At 38.8% G+C, this 16273-nt stretch overlaps 1 protein-coding gene across 2 annotated transcripts in view; it reads left to right on the forward strand.

Moving 5' to 3' along the window:
• Positions 1 to 843: 843 nt before the first annotated feature.
• Positions 844 to 16273, forward strand: part of WDR35 (WD repeat domain 35) — a gene marked incomplete at its 5' end in the record, with an annotated part of 64716 nt that continues 49286 nt past the window's right edge. For both annotated transcript variants that reach the window (XM_080812692.1, XM_080812693.1), the window contains 9 exons: positions 844 to 867; positions 1559 to 1676; positions 3280 to 3351; positions 4765 to 4857; positions 6772 to 6900; positions 10046 to 10179; positions 11064 to 11229; positions 11370 to 11515; positions 15757 to 15882. In XM_080812692.1, the coding sequence (XP_080668818.1) occupies positions 844 to 867; positions 1559 to 1676; positions 3280 to 3351; positions 4765 to 4857; positions 6772 to 6900; positions 10046 to 10179; positions 11064 to 11229; positions 11370 to 11515; positions 15757 to 15882 (1008 nt within the window). The remainder of the gene's footprint in view (positions 868 to 1558; positions 1677 to 3279; positions 3352 to 4764; positions 4858 to 6771; positions 6901 to 10045; positions 10180 to 11063; positions 11230 to 11369; positions 11516 to 15756; positions 15883 to 16273) is intronic.

The following is a 16273-nucleotide window of genomic DNA, read 5'->3' on the forward strand; positions in this document are numbered from 1 at the left end:
CTTTGTAACTCTCCAACCATTCAAAAAGGACAAGGGAGAACTGAAGAATTAAGGTAGGAAAAGAAGAAAATAGAAAACAGTCGACCTCAGGCGAGAAAATACCAAACACCAAACTTAATGATTCAAAAATGGAAGGCTATGCCCCAATGGCAATTATATGCCGCAAAGGCCCAAAGCTCATGAACCACTGGGCTGCAGTAACAGCTTAAATAAGCTGTTTAAAAAGTTCTAAAACAAACAATGAACACAATCTGGCAAGAGGGTTCTCCAAACCCCGAAGGCGTAGGGGAAGAATTGCACCTTCATTTGGCAGAAAGCGCCAGTCCACCAAATACTGTAAATGCCTTTCCTCTTCATAATGCTGGGACTTTGGGGCTTACAAAATACCCAATCATCGTGACCTCATCTGAATGAGCGCCTTTGATCCAGAGTTGATACTGACACCTCAGGCAAGTTCCACGGTAACCGTCGGAGGTGTCACCTGTCCTCCGAGCCTATCGAAAGGAGGACAGCTAAGGCGACGAGGCAGGGCGCTGAGGTCCCCCACCTGACCGCAAGCGCAGGGCAAAAAGGCCCAGAAACCGAGCGATCAAGCACGACCACGAGCTCAGCCCCGCGTCTGCCGTTCGTCCGAGACACCCGTCGTCCGCGCAGGCGCACGACTCCCGGCTGTGCGAGAACGGAGCCGGAAGTGTCCCTCCGCGCCCCGGATGCGACCCGGCGGCTGTGGTTGCCAGGGTGACGGGCGCTCCCAAGAGCTGCTGGTCCTCGCAACTGGAGAATTAGAACAGGCTTCCTTGGGCGGGCCTGGACGGCTGGGCTCGTCCTCTCGGAGTTCCCAGAATGTTCTTTTACCTGAGCAAGAAAGTGAGTTTTCCCGCGGGCGCCCTCACCTCCCCTTCGTCCTCGCGTCCAGCGGGCGATTCCCGCATCCTCCCGGCGGAATCCGGTGTCCTGATCCCGCTTCGCCTGCCCGCTTCCCACCTTCCTGCCTTGTCCAGCCTCGGACGGTGCCGAACCGCGGATAATTCTCGGCAGAGCCAGCAGCCCTCTCGCACAGCTCTCCCATTCCTGCCCCGGGCTGGGTCTTTTTTGGGAAGCCAGCAAGGCAGATCGCTGCGTGCTTCTCCACCCTTTACCTCTACCTATTGTTGATCCAGGTTCCTTAAATTCTTTGGATGGTCATGGGCTGCCGGGCAAGAGAAAAGTCATAACAAAAGGGTAGCCCAAGGGTTGTATGTGGAAAGGGAATATGAACTGATGGTCTGGATTTATACCTCCGTTTCCCTCTTCCTTCCTAGAAAACATTCATCAGGTGACTCCCCACTGGGTTCCTCCTGAGTTAGTGTCCTCTTGGGTGCACTTTTTTCTCTTTTTTGCAAATGGTAGGGCAGCTCAGGGGATCGTGCCATGCCCATTTTCATCACAGCTCACACTCTGCAAGAAGGACCGTTTTTCTTCTTGTGGTGGGGGGAGGGATTTTCTTCAGCCTTCATGTGTAAGTTACTAACCATGTCCTCCTTGAGAAGCTGTGAAAGTGGTTGTGGTTGCCTTTCAGATTGCCATTCCCAATAACGTGAAGCTGAAATGTGTATCTTGGAACAAGGACCAAGGTTTCATAGCATGCGGTGGTGAAGATGGATTACTGAAAGTTTTGAAGTTAGAGACACAGACAGGTAAATGAGTGCAAGCCCAAATGTTTGAACTTGGTGGAAAATTGGCTAGTATGATTTCTTCAGTGAGATTGACTCATGGTATTTGTCAGTATGCAATTCTAATTCTTCTAAAACAAACAAACAAACAACACCCCCCCCCCCAAACTCCCAAACACTTAGTGGTGTTTTTTGTAGAGTATTTTTTAGCAGTAAAGTTCGGAGAATATTTGCTGAAGTTTTTGATGGAAAAAGAAAAACAATGAAGAATGAGAACTAAGTCACTGTATTGCCTTGTTCTTATCTGTTTATTGTGCTTTGTTATTTAGTCTAATAAAAATGATGTGAATCCACATTTCAGTAAGGTCACAAAATCTCACATTTTGTCAGATTATTTGCAGGCCAAATCATCCTTTCTGCTTCTCTTTTCTGCTTCTCAGAAAGAAGCAGAATCATCCTTTCTGTTTCTCAGATGTGTTAATAATTACTCACCTAGTTTCCAAGAAGAGAAAACGAGACTTTTAAAAACATTTTTGTCCATAAGTTTGATGTGATTACAGCTTGCTTTCTCTTATTTTAGTTCTCTCGAGTTATAGCAAACAGCTTCACGTTTCTTTTACCATCCATAGAATTGCTCTAGAATGGAGAGCTAGACAATTCTCTCTATCGGAGATCTAGATGAGGAGATTGGAATCGGAATCTCAGCTCTGCCATATTGAGTGACTTTCAGCAAGTTGGTGAACATCTTTGGGGTTTAGTTCAGTCTTCTGTAAGATAAAGGGCTGAACTAAATTCCATTTTGGATTCAAAGGTTCTGCACTTCAACCCTGGGGCCTTTGCATTTGCTATTTCTGAGTCTGGACCACTCCCCATTTCCCCCTTCTTTTTCCCAACTTCCCTTGCCATTTCTAGTTTATTCCTCAGTCTCAGCTTAAATATAATTTTTTCAGAACGCCTTCCCTGGTTCTCCCTCCCTCCAATCTGAATTAATCTCCCTCTGTTACTATCTCTTATTATGGCTTTACTTCCTCAATTTGTAATTTTACATATATGCATCTATATTTATGGGGGTGGGTGAGTGTGTGTTTAGTATCTCTGTCTCCTCAGTAGACTACAAGCTCTCTGGGGGGATGCTTTAACTATTTCATTTATCATTTTATATTCAGAAGCTTCCACAGTGCATGGCACAATGTAGACATTTAGTGAATGAATGAATGAATGAATAAAAGATTCTGCAAAATCTGGTAAAAACTGATTTCCAAAGTCTTTGCTTTCTGGTCCCTCTTATACTTTAGAGTTTTCAGTCTGTATGTCATAAATATTTCTGTTTATGATCTTTTGGGAAGGAATAAATAGTAATAATAATTACTAATATATTTAATATATTGGGTAACCAATTTTTTAAATACATTTTGCTTTATTTTGCCAGAATAATATCTTTACAAGGGGGTACATATTATAGTCCTATGTTTCCACCATGAGAAGAGCAGATCAGAATGAGGCATACTTAAACATTTTTTTTCTAATATCATCTGGGAATAGGAACTGCTTTTAAAATAAGCAAGAAATGTCAAAGTCTTATAATCTGTTACTTTAATGTATTTGATGTAATATTTTTTTCTTCTAGATGATGCAAAATTGAGGGGTCTTGCTGCCCCTAGTAACCTTTCTATGAATCAGACTCTCGAAGGTCATAGTGGTGAGTTATATAATTTTTAAAATCATATTTGAATAGTCTTTAAGCTAGAAACCATCTACTTAATGCAGAAGTGTTACCATTTTTAATAATGCTAATATTTAAAGTAATCATTTCTATTGAGCCATAATTAATTAATTGAGCCTAGAGTCCTCCAACAACTTTTACATGATTAAACAATATCTTCAGTAAATCTAAAACAAAGTCGGTCTTACTTTAGATATTAAAAAATACTGTTATTTGTCTACGAATGGGATATGATCCCTTTTTAGAATCTGACCCATGGTTCCGCATCAAAGTAGAGTAAAGAGACATGACACTGAATGTACTCTATGATCCTAGATTGGATCTTGGAATGAGAAAAAGAAGTACCTATAAAGGACATTATTTGGACAATTGATAAAATTTGAATGTAGACTATGGTTAGATAATAATATTGTATCAGTGTTAAATTCACTAATTTATAATGTGGTTATGAAAGAGAATGTCTTCTTAGGAAATAAACACTCAAGTATTTAGGGATTAAAAAAAATAACAAAAAAAACCCCTCAGTTGTTCATATAACCGAGAAGTTTAAGATATGTTCAAAAGTGTGTTACTGGGGGATGGGGGGATGGGGTAACAGGGTGATGGGTACCAAGGAGGGCACGTGTTGTGATGAGCACTGGCTGTTATATGCAACTAATGAGTCATTGAACACTACATCAGAAATTAATGATGTACTGGGGCGCCTGGGTGGCTCAGTGGGTTAAAGCCTCTGCCTTCGGCTCGGGTCATGATCTCAGGGTCCTGGGATTGAGCCCCGCATCGGGCTCTCTGCTCAGCGGGGAGCTTGCTTCCCTTCCTCTCTCTCTTTGCCTGCCTCTCTGCCTACTTGTGATCTGTGTCAAATAAATAAAATCTTAAAAAAAAATTAATCATGTACTATACAATGGCTAACTGAACATAAAAAAAAGAGTGCATTACTAATAGAATGGAAAACAAGAGGGGGGAAAAGAGAAATTAGGGCATATACCAATTACAAACAACCCCTTATTCCCCTAAAAAAAAAAAAAATCCAAGTACTTAGTATGATGTCCTTTGGGCATTAATATCCTTGGGAGTCAGTCCAGCTGGGTAAATCTTACTTAAATTTGTTTCTGTCATCAGACAAATGGCAGCTCTTGCATCTGACTCTAATAGGTGCCTTTACTGGCCTGAAATAGGAACAAACATGAAAATTAGTATCACACGTTGTGGGAAATGACTGACAATAACGACTACATCCTATGAATATTTTTGAGTGATTTATTGAAGAGTGCCTAGTTGCACAGGAACCATGTTGATTTGTACGTGCTGTTGGTGTTTATTATAAAAATACAAATTCGAAATTGTAGCCTTTTTCAAGTTTTTAAATTGTTTTATGAATTTTTTTAGGTTCTGTTCAAGTCGTAACATGGAATGAACAGTATCAGAAGTTGACTACCAGTGATCAAAATGGTCTTATCATTGTTTGGATGTTATATAAAGGTATGCTAGGAGAGCTTATGGAACCTTTCACAGATCGGAGTCTGGTTTACAGTGTTTGAATGGGGAAGCAACATATTTGAAACAGGCTCCTTTTAACCAGCAGCAGGAATTCATCCTGACCGCACAGGGGAATATTTCTGGATTTATTGCTCCCTACTTTTCCTTTTAAATTTATTTTTTGTTTGAACTGTGACCTTGTATGAGGAAAGTGAACTAGGTGACTGTTGATTATCTCCAAAATGAACTTAGGCCCTTAGTAGGATAGTTTCTGCTTGAGATAGCTCCCCTCCCCCAGGTTTCCAATAAGAATTATTCTCTGTGTGATCAGTGACTAGAGTTAGTCCAGTGGGTAAAAACATTTATTAAGAAGTCAGGGGCAGGGGCGCCTGCGTGGCTCAGTGGGTTAAAGCCTCTGCCTTCGGCTCGGGTCATGATCCCAGGGTCCTGGGATCGAGCCCCGCATCGGGCTCTCTGCTCGGCAGGGAGCCTGCTTCCCCCTCTATCTCTGCCTGCCTTTCTGCCTACTTGTAATCTCTGTCAAATAAATAAATAAATAAATAAGTCTTTTTTTTAAAAAAAAAGAAGTCAGGGGCAATAATTCATTCTGTTTATTAAGTTATTTAGCTTCCTTTTCTTTCATGGATACAGATTTTATCTTAGCTCTGATGGCTGGCTCATGATTTGTACCTTTTGCCTGCGAGAGAGCAAGAGAAGGATTAATTTAGGTGCATCACTGTTACCAGAAAATAATGCGTAATACATGATCTCTGAGGCCTGTAGCCATCATCTTTAAATGAGAAGTCTACCTTAGTTTTTGTGTGTTGTTTTGAAAATATTCAGGGTATGCCATTTAAAAATTCTTAATTAAAAAATATACTGGGGCGCCAGGGTGGCTCAGTAAATTAAGCCTGTGCCTTCGGCTCAGGTCACGATCTCAGGGTCCTGGGATCAAGCCCCGCGTCGGGCTCCCTGCTCAGCAGGGAGCCTGTTTCCCCCTCTCTGCCTACTTGTGATCTCTCTCTCTCCCTCTGTCAAATAAATAAATAAAATCTTTGAAAAAAACATACTGTACATGAATTTATTTATGTTTTTCAAAGTTTATGTATGCATGTGTATGTCTGTGCAGGGAGTAGAATATGAGAGTACAGGAGATTAGGGTAAACTGTCTTTTTCCAAAGTGGGTATTTTCTGGGCCTCAATCCTGACTCTGATAATGCCCTCCTTGACTATTTATTTCAAATTATGGGATAATTTGGTTAGCTATAGGGCCAGAATCCCTGATACCAAAATGTGGTAAAAAGTAAAAGCAAAACAAAATAAACTTATGATTTGCCTCACATTCGGTTACATTTTGAGACCTGTCACTCCAGCTCTGTGTGCAAGAATGTTTTTTATCATTCAGCATTAGTGGTGTGAAATCACCAAAGTGATTTGAACTGTTGAAAAATTTTTTTCAAACAGGTTTAGAGTTTCACCTAATGTACCTGTATTTAATATACTTATAATTAGTCATTAGAGAGCTTATGCATGCATATAAAATTATTGTGGTTATTTTGTTTTTTCCTTGGTTATCATCTGAAGTTTTAGGCTTTGATAAAAATCAGTTACTTTGGCCTGTCAAAAGTGAATAAAGTTTTATTTGTTAATGGACAGAAAGGGAGAAAGAGAGAAAAAAGTGGGCGTTTATTGTGTTTTCTGTGATAATCTTTGAAGCAGTTGTTGGTCAAGGCCTCAGCTAATTTTTTATTTTGTTTTGTTTTGTTTTGTTTTGTTTTTTGATTTGAAGGTTTTATAGCTTAACGTCTCAGATTGTAGAAAATTTTGCAGTTATTTATCCCACAGTATGTTTTATGGAATGTTTTCAACTACGTGAAAGTTTTGACTTGAAATTTTTTTTTAAATTTGTGCAAAAAGGCTCTTGGTATGAAGAGATGATCAATAATAGAAATAAATCAGTGGTTCGAAGTATGAGCTGGAACGCCGACGGACAGAAGATCTGCATTGTATACGAAGACGGGGCTGTGATCGTCGGTTCAGTGGATGGTAATGCTTTGTTGTACATAGAACTAAGATCAAGATTTGGTTGGCATTTTTGTCTTTAGAGGTTTAATTAATTATATGTTAACTTTCTGACAGAAAAATAAACAAAAAGAGAAAACAGTTGATACACAATTTGATGATGTTCAAGAAACACTTATTTTTTTTTTAAGATTTAATTTTTTTTTAAAAATATTTTATTTATTTATTTGACACAGAGAGAGAGATCACAAGTAGGCAGAGAGGCAGGCAGAGAGAGAGGAGGAAGCAGGCTCCCTGCTGAGCAGAGAACCCGATGCGGGGCTCAATCCCAGGACCCTAGGATCATGGCCTGAGCCGAAGGCAGAGGCTTAACCCACTAAGCCACCCAGGCGCCCCATAAGATTTAATTTTTTTAAGTAAACCCTCCACCCAACGTGGGGCTTGACCTTACAACCCTGTGATCAAGAGTCTCAGGCTGTACCAACTGAGCCACCTAGGTGCCTCTAAGAAACATTTATTTTTATGTATACTCAAGTAAAAAAATCTATTTTTAAAAAATGTCCTAGAGTGGCACTGAAAAAAGAGTGAATTAATTTTTCAGGATTATTTTAAATATGTCTGCCTAGTTATACTTCATTTTTATACTTGTTAGGCTATTATAAATACGTATATCTTAGTTTCAAAAAGTATGTAGGGATGTAACAGTCTCTGGTTATTTTAAAAAAATTGAACCATTGAATATTATTGATGTATAACATTAGTCTTAGATGTACAGCATAATGATATGATATTTTTATATGTCATAAAGTGATCATCTGGTCATTTTTTAAGATACCTGAGCATGTTATTGTTACTTGTGTTTTATAGCTTTAAAACCTGTGTTTTTCAAATTTTAGTTATTTAGATAACTAAATTTAGATAACTGGGGCTTCTGAGAGTCTGTACCTTCACTTTAATGTGGAACTCTCTAGAGAAAGAATTTATTTGAAAATGATTTTCATTTTTCCATTTGTTTTTTTCTAGTGTAACTTCACTTATTCCACAAATGCTTCTGAGAGCTTACAAAGTCACAGCTATAGTTCTAGGCACTAGGTATGACAAAAAATATTTCAGATCTAGAGCAGGAGAGATGGATATGTAACCAGGCATTACAGTGCCTTGTGGTAAGTGCTGAGACTGGGAAAATATAGCAACATACAGTAGAAGTATCTAACCCAGGCTTGGAGGGATCAGGGAAGGCATCCTAGAAGGTGATGTGTGCTGAGGCATTAGGCACCAGGAAGGTTGGTTTGTAGAGTGTCCTAGGCCTAAGAAGTAGCAATTGAGGAGGTCCTCAGGGGTTGCACTTAGCCATGTTTAGGGTATTGAAAAATTTTGAGGGTCTGTATAGTATATTACTAAAAGGAGAAGAGTTGTGTGTGATTAAATTAGAGACATTAGCAGAAGCCAGATTATGCAGATCGTAAGCTATGTGAGGAGTTGGGATTTAAATTTAAGGGTACTGGGGAGCCAAAGAAAGCTTTTAAGAATGGGAACAGGGTGATCGCCTTTGTTCTTTGGAAGCATCTCTGTGATTGCAACATGAAGACTGGAGGGAGGAAAGAAAGATAGGGGGCAGGTGTATCAGTTAGAAATCACTATGGTGATTCAGGTAAGAGGTAGTGGTAGATGGTGGCTGAACCAGGGTAGTGACAAAAAGGCTGGAAATAAGTAGGCATATGCAGAAGATACTTAGGAGGTAGAATAGGTAGGGCCTCATTATTGATCATTTTGGGGATGAGGGTATGGAAGTGTCTAGAATAATAGCCAGGTTTTTAGTTTTGACAACTGGACAAATGCCAATGCCATTAAAATAAGGGATGTGGGAGGGTTGCCTGGGTGGCTCAGTTGGTTAGATGTCTGCCTTCTCAGCTCATGATCCCAGGGATGGAGCCCCATATCAGGCTCCCTCCTCAGCGGGGAGCTTGCTTATCCTTCTCCCACTCCTCCTGCTTATGCTTTTGCTCTTCTCTCTCTCTCTCTATCAAATAAACAAATAAAATCTTAAAAAAAAAATAAGGGATGTGGGAGGAAGACTGGTTGTGAGGGAACATTTCATTTTCAGACATGTTGATTTTGTCATGCTGTAGGACAACCAAGTAAAATATGTCAGACCATAGTTACATGTGTGCATCTGGGCTAGAGTCATACTTTTGGGAATCACCAGCATGTAGATGGTAATTTAAACCATTGGAATAGATGAAAAACCTAGGAGCCACCTGTGGAATAAGAACCTGCAACATAAGTGTTGGAGATAAAGGAGTAAACAAATGCACAGAAACCAAGAAAGAAGGAAGGGATGGTTAAAGAAAAGCCTGCAGTGGACCTAGCAACAGGCCATTAGGGACCTCCTGAAGGTCATCTCAGTGGACGTATGGGGTAGAAGCCGGGTTGGGTTGGGCTCAGGGTTGAGTGGGTGATGAGGAAGCAGTGACTGCAGGTGTGAACTCTTTCGAGAAGGTTCGCTGGGAGAGGAATGGTGGAAATAGGTTTGTGGCTAGAAGGAAACTTGGGGTTGAGGGAGGTGTTCTTTGTTTTGTTGTTTGTTTTTATTTGAGGTGGTAGTTTCGAAGAAGGGTAGATCTGAGTATATTCAAATACTTGCACGAAAGAGCCTGGAGAGAAGAGTTAGAGCAAATGTGAATAATCAGTAGAGATAGATCTTTGCAAAGCTAGGAAGGGCTTAGACCAATAAATAGGTGGAGGGATTCACCCTAGATGGGCGTCTGGTTAGAGATATACCTCTTACTTTGTTTTGGGGGGCAAAGCAGAAAGGGTTATTGTGGATTCAGTTTTGTCCTGAATGTTTGAAGTTAGAAATGAGGGATTTCTTTTTTGAAAGCTTTTGTTTTCTTTCCAGGGTTGAAGATGAATTCATCTGCTAATTGGGAGTAAAGTCCTCGATTAGAGTTTTGAAGAGAAGGGGGAAAGTTGCAAACAGCTGCTATTTCAAATATTCAGTAGAGTATTTGGCACATAGTAGGTGCTCAGTAAATTGACTGCATTGACTGCATACATTGAGCAAATACATTGTGCTCTGAAGAATGTGATTTCTTTTTAGGGAAACAGATTTTTAGGGCAGTTACTGGAGAATCATGACTTTGAACTTATGTTTTATGTTTTATTTTAGGGAATCGCATTTGGGGAAAAGACTTGAAGGGTATACAGTTATGCCATGTAGCATGGTCTGCAGATAGTAAAATCCTACTTTTTGGAATGGCAAATGGAGAAATACACATTTATGATAATCAGGGGAATTTTATAGTAAGTGCATATATTTTCATATATTCATTAGTTTTGGTTACACCATCTTATGTGATTATTTTATGTATCATTCAGATATGTAAGTGCATTTATTATGATAGTTTGTGTCATCAAGAAGGTCTTCAATTCAGTTTTTTTCCCAATCATTTAGATTTCTTAATTAAAAGAGACTGGGTCACTTCAAGGTAAATTAATGCTTTTAGTTTGGAATTCTTGGTAACTGGGAAGGACAAGATTTCAGTGTATTGAAGCTGAGGGGTAGTGAGTTGGATGAGGTACAGTTTAATCTTTGTGTCTTCTAATAGCAGAAGCCTAAGTTTATGTGAGATACCAATGATATATATGTATTTTTTTCCAATGATATTTTTGTAGCAAATTACTCAAGGCTGTTTGTAAAAAGAATGGAAGACTTCAACAGTAAGGGACAAAAAATCAGGTCCTGGGAAACAGGCAAAATAGAAGAGACTCACCTAGCATGATCTCAAGAAAAACTCTGGGTTTGTGGGATTTAGCTGTGTTTGATCTCTAATCTTACTTATGGGGCAGTTTTGTTTGTCGTGAGGCTGAGGACATTACATAAATCTATTTATTGGTGGAAGTGATAATAGCCAACTTTTCCACGATGCTTCGCTCTTTTTGAGGTACTTTCATATACCTCTTGTCATTTAGTCTCATAAATTTTCTGTGAATTTTTTTTAATCCTCATTTTGCAAAAGGGAAAAACTGAAACTCAGTTGAAGTGGTTTGTCCCAGGGTTGATAAATCAGTAAGCCACAGGGCTGGCATTTGAAATCAGATTTTTAAATCCCACTTTCAGTGTTCTTTCTACAATACCCAAAGGTGATGGGTTTTAAAAGATGAACTATTAACCCGATTCTGTTTAGATGAAAATGAAACTGAATTGCTTGGTGAACGTCACTGGAGCGATCAGTATTGCCGGGATTCATTGGTACCACGGCACAGAAGGCTACGTGGAGCCAGACTGCCCCTGCCTGGCGATTTGTTTTGACAATGGGCGGTGCCAAATCATGAGGCATGAGAATGACCAAAGTATGTAATCTTTCTTTCTTTCTTTCTTTTTTTTTAATGTGGAGAACTTAAAAAATATTTTAAAATTGTTCTGAAGATTATACAGTTTTATAGGCTAAGTGTTTTACGACAATTACCTCATTCTTTTTCTTTTTGAGTAGATCCTGTTTTAATCGACACCGGCATGTATGTGGTGAGTATCCAGTGGAACCACATCGGCAGCGTGTTGGCTGTGGCAGGCTCCCAGAAGGTTGTCACTCAGGATAAAGATGTAAACACCGTGCAGTTTTACACTCCGTTTGGTGAGGTAGATGTCTTCTTCCTTTCCTGTGTAGTGAGTAAGGCAGGGGAAAAAAGAATGGAGGTTGTGGTGTAAACTTGCCATATTTTTGGAAAAGGTCATTTTGAGTAAAAATGATAGAATATCATGCGTCTTGTCTTTGAATAATATCCTCACTTGTTAGTCTTGATAGCTGTATGTAATCAAATATACTCTGTCATTTAGAAAAGGAGCGTTTCACCTAAGAAATCGCTGTGCAGTAGTTATTTAGGATATTTTCTCTGTGATCTGAATGTGCATCTTTTTTCCTAGGTGGTTTTTCAGTTGTTTTTAATATAATTTCATTGTTTCGGGTTAATATTTTGGATTTTTAATGTGATTTCTAATAGATGTTAAACATACCTGTCTGTCTCCTTCTCCTTCAGACTTTTTTTTTTTTTTAAAGATTTTATTTATTTATTTGAGAGAGAGTGTGCAAGTTGGTGGAGTGGTAGAGGGAGAGGGAGAGAATTCCCAGCAGACTCCCTTGAGTGCAGAGCCTGATGCAGGGCTTGATCCCAGGACGCTTGAGATTATGACCTGAGCCAAAATTACCAGTTAGAAACTTAACCAACTGAACCACTCAGGTGCCCCTCCCTCCTTCAGACTTCCAGCAATTTTAATTTGTTGATAAATAGCCAACTATTTTAAGAAAATTTATCTTAATAACTAATCTTAAGTGATGCTGCATTAAAATAAAAGCATTGTTTTCATAAATGCATGTGTTATCCTTCTCAGTAGTAGTATTAAATTTTTTTTTTAGATTTTATTTATTTATTTATTTATTTGAGAGAGAATGTGCATGGCAGAAAAGGTGGGACAAAAGTGGAGGGAGGGACAGGCTGACTCTGGGCTGACTCCAGAGCCCAAAGCAGGGTTTTCTCTCAGGATGCTGATACCATGACCTGAGCCAAAACCAGTTGCTTTACCTACTGTGCCACCCAGGGCACCTAATGAATTTAATTTTTAAGGAGAATTTTATTGAAGAACTACTAGAAAATATCAAATAGGAGAATTAATATATTGTGAATTTTAAAGAATTTGGAAAGTGAGAACTTACTACTAAGCTTAAGTAAATTTTTACCTGTTTTTTTCTGTTTATCGACTCTATTTAGTCCCTATTGGTTTTTATAAATTCACCACAGACTTCATTAATACATGAATATCTTCATATGTAAATAACATTAATAATGTTATTGCTACACAAAAACCTTCCCCAGTTGTTTTAATACTTTAAAATACATTTTAGTAATTTCTGTGAGGGTAAGAAATGGTATCAGCTCATGCTTTTGAATCAATATCTCAAAATATCCAGTAGAATGTGATGTAGAGAATAGATTGTATATTGCCAGCTAATTTTATTTCTGGTAGCTGTTAAAACCTAAGAGAAAACAGGAGTATAGTTCTCAAGGTTCCTAACTATTAAAAATGGGAATTCATTCTTAATTCATACTCTTTATTGGTTATTTTTGTCAGCCATTGGCTTATTTATCATTATATTATTTTGTCTGCTTATTTTTGTTAGTTCAACCTTTTTTAAAATAGAAAAACATGGATTCTAAGGCCTATTTGTTTTATCTTGCAAAACGGTGTGTTATATGTCAAATTGAAAACTGTCGGTTGGTTTGGCATGGTTGTAATTAAAAGTATCTAGCATAGTTCCTTAGGGTATATTAGTCACTTAGTATTTTTTTTTTTGAATGAGTGAATATATAGGGGACTTATTTTGGATCTATGTTATTAACATAGGGGAAGTAACTTGGAAGGAAATTATTATCTAAAGATTTAAACTTAAGGAAACCTCAGGGAAGAATGCTTTTGATTCTGAAGGCCCGAGTCTTCTGGTTTTGTTTTGTTTTGTTTTGTTTTTTAAGATTTTTTATTTATTTATTTGACAGACAGAGATCACAAGTAGGCAGAGAGGCAGGCAGAGAGAGAGGGGGAAGCAGGCTCCCTGCTGAGCAGAGAGCCTAATGCGGGGCTCAATCCCAGGACCCTGGGATCATGACCTGAGCCGAAGGCAGAGGCTTAACCCACTGAGCCACTCAGGCACCCCAAGTCTTCTGGTTTTTATACTGTGGTCTTAGCCAGGGAAGGGGGTGACAGAGCATGTGATTTGTTGTCAGGCTGGCCTGGCTTTGGTTGTGAATTCCATTTCCACAGTGTTGTCTCACTTGGAGAACTTATTTCACCTCTGAGACTCAGTTTACTTATGTTCTGAAATACAGGTAAACCTCATGGCACTGTTGTAGAGATTACAAGAGGTAACAATGAGAAAATGCCTACCCCAGTGCTTAGTGAGTACTTACTACAAGTTGGTTTTCTCTCCTTGTTGCTGCCATCCCCTGGCTGGCCTTATTCTCCTCCCAGTGAGGCTCATCACTACCACGAGTGCTGCTGGGAGAGCCTGCTCGCTGCTTTTGGTTTCATGCAGGCAGCAGGACAGATAGAGTGGACCCTCCTAGGTTAAAACATTTTTACCCCCATTGGTTTCCCTGGCAAAATGGAGTTTAACACATTAAACCCTACTTCAGAGCATATCTGCTTAAGAACAAGGGATACCAGTATGATTTATTAAAATTCTTGGGTCTGTCAAAAAAGCATAGATTTACAGTATTTTCTTTTCATGGCCACATTAAAATGTCTTTGTATTAATTTATTCTCTTGTTAATTTAGCCATAAAAATGGGCTATTATGTTAAATTAAAAACTGTGAGTTGGTTTGATATCATAATTAAAAGTATCTAGTATGTCTTTACATATGAAGATATTAATTTGAATGCATGATACATTTATTTACTTAATAGATATTTATTGGGTACCTGTTTACCAAGCAGTCCATTAAGGGATAAGGACATAAATGTGAATATGAGTTATGAATATAAGTTAGTGCTCTCTGGTAGCTCACTTTCTGAATTTTCTGGACCTGTAGAAGGAAGGAGAAGGCAGGAAACAATATTAAAGTTGCATCTTGGAGGATGGAGACCATGTTCCAGGAGGACAAGGGAGAGTAAGGCCGGGAAGGTGTGGAGAGAGGAAGGAAGATTTCAGGCAGAAGGGATATTATCCAGGTCAAAGGTTTGGAGGGACAGTAGCTCTGTCATGAGGGAGAACGCAGGAATCATGGCAAAATAGTGAGGTACTGAGCCAAAGAGTATAGTTTTGAGCCAGATGGAAAGAGGCATTGTATACTCTGCTAAAGAATGTGATGGTGGGAAGCTATTGATTTTTAAAAATTATTAAACTTTTTTTTAAAAGCAGGATAAGATGAGATTGGATTTGTGTTCCAGAAAGGAAATTTGGATGGTAGAATGAATATTGAATTTGGGGTGGTAGAGGCTGGGAATGAGAAAAGAGATAAAAGGTAAAGATTGCAGTTAGACCATTACCATAGTTCATTCAGGAAAGGAGGAAGATGGGAGCGAAAGCAATAGGAGTTGGTGACTGATTGGCTCTGGAGCATGGGAGAGAGAGGCCAGACTTAAGATTGCATTTACTACCACTACCAGGCGCCTGGGCGTCTGTCTGCCTTAAGTTCAGGTCATGATCCCAGGGTCCTGGGATTGAGCCCCTATTGGGGTCCTGCTCAGTGGCAGCCTGCTTCTCCCTCTCCCCCTCCCCCTGCTTGAATTCCCTTTCGCTGTCTCTCTCTCTCTCTGTGTCAAATAAATAAACAAAACCTTAAAAAAAAAAAAAGATTGCATTTACTACCACAGTAGTTCATTCATTCCAAGAGGCACAATTTTTTAAAAAAGATTTTCTTTTTAAGTAATCTCAACACCCAACATGGGGCTCGAACCCACAACCACCCACTGAACCAGCCAGGTGCCCCCAAGAGGCAGAATTTTTAACAACTCCAGAATTGGAATGCATCTTATAATCAAAGTTATCCTATTTTAATTAGCAATGTGTTTTATTCTTTCCTGAGTTGTACATAAATATGCATATTTAGGTTCTGGCATCTTAGACTTGATGAAATTTAATACTGAATTCTTTCGCTTTTGTATGTAAATTTCTCCTATCATAAGTACGCCTTTCATTATAAAAATTCAAGGAAAATGATTTTATTTTATTTTATTCTATTTTTTTTCAAGGAAAATGATTTTAAAGTGAGTAGTAACCTTACACAAAATAATTTTTATAGCACTTTTAATTCCTATGAAGTAATTGGTGGTAATTTATATTTTATTTAATTGTGATACTTTAGATTAAACATAATTATTTTTTCAGCATTTAGGCACTTTGAAAGTTCCTGGAAAGCAGATGTCTGCACTATCTTGGGAAGGAGGAGGACTGAAAATTGCACTAGCTGTTGATTCGTTTATATATTTTGCAAACATTCGACCTGATTATAAGGTGAGTATTGTGAGCAGTTGTTAAACAAAGAGCTGTTTTTAGTAAAGAATTTTGTTACAGCTCTAAGTATAATGTATGTTTCTTGCATGTGTTTGTCTATATCTAGACACCAGATGAAAGGAGATGTTTTTAGTGTAAAGACTTTAGAACCTGAAAACTTTCCTGGAATACTATACATAATTGATAAAATACTCCTGACAGTCAGTGTCTCAGCAGGAAACAGATGGCACACTCAAAGGAGTAATTGAAGAGAGATGGATGGAGGGTTTATTACAGACGTACGGGCATGGCTAATGGGTCCAGTAAGGGATGACAATGTAGGCATCCAGGGGTTAGCAACAGTGGGCAAGATAAGAAAGTATTGTTCCTGGAACCCACTAGAGCTGTGGCT

This window comes from Martes martes (genome assembly GCF_963455335.1).
Source record: "Martes martes genome assembly, chromosome: 9".
Taxonomy (NCBI): Eukaryota; Metazoa; Chordata; class Mammalia; order Carnivora; family Mustelidae; genus Martes; species Martes martes.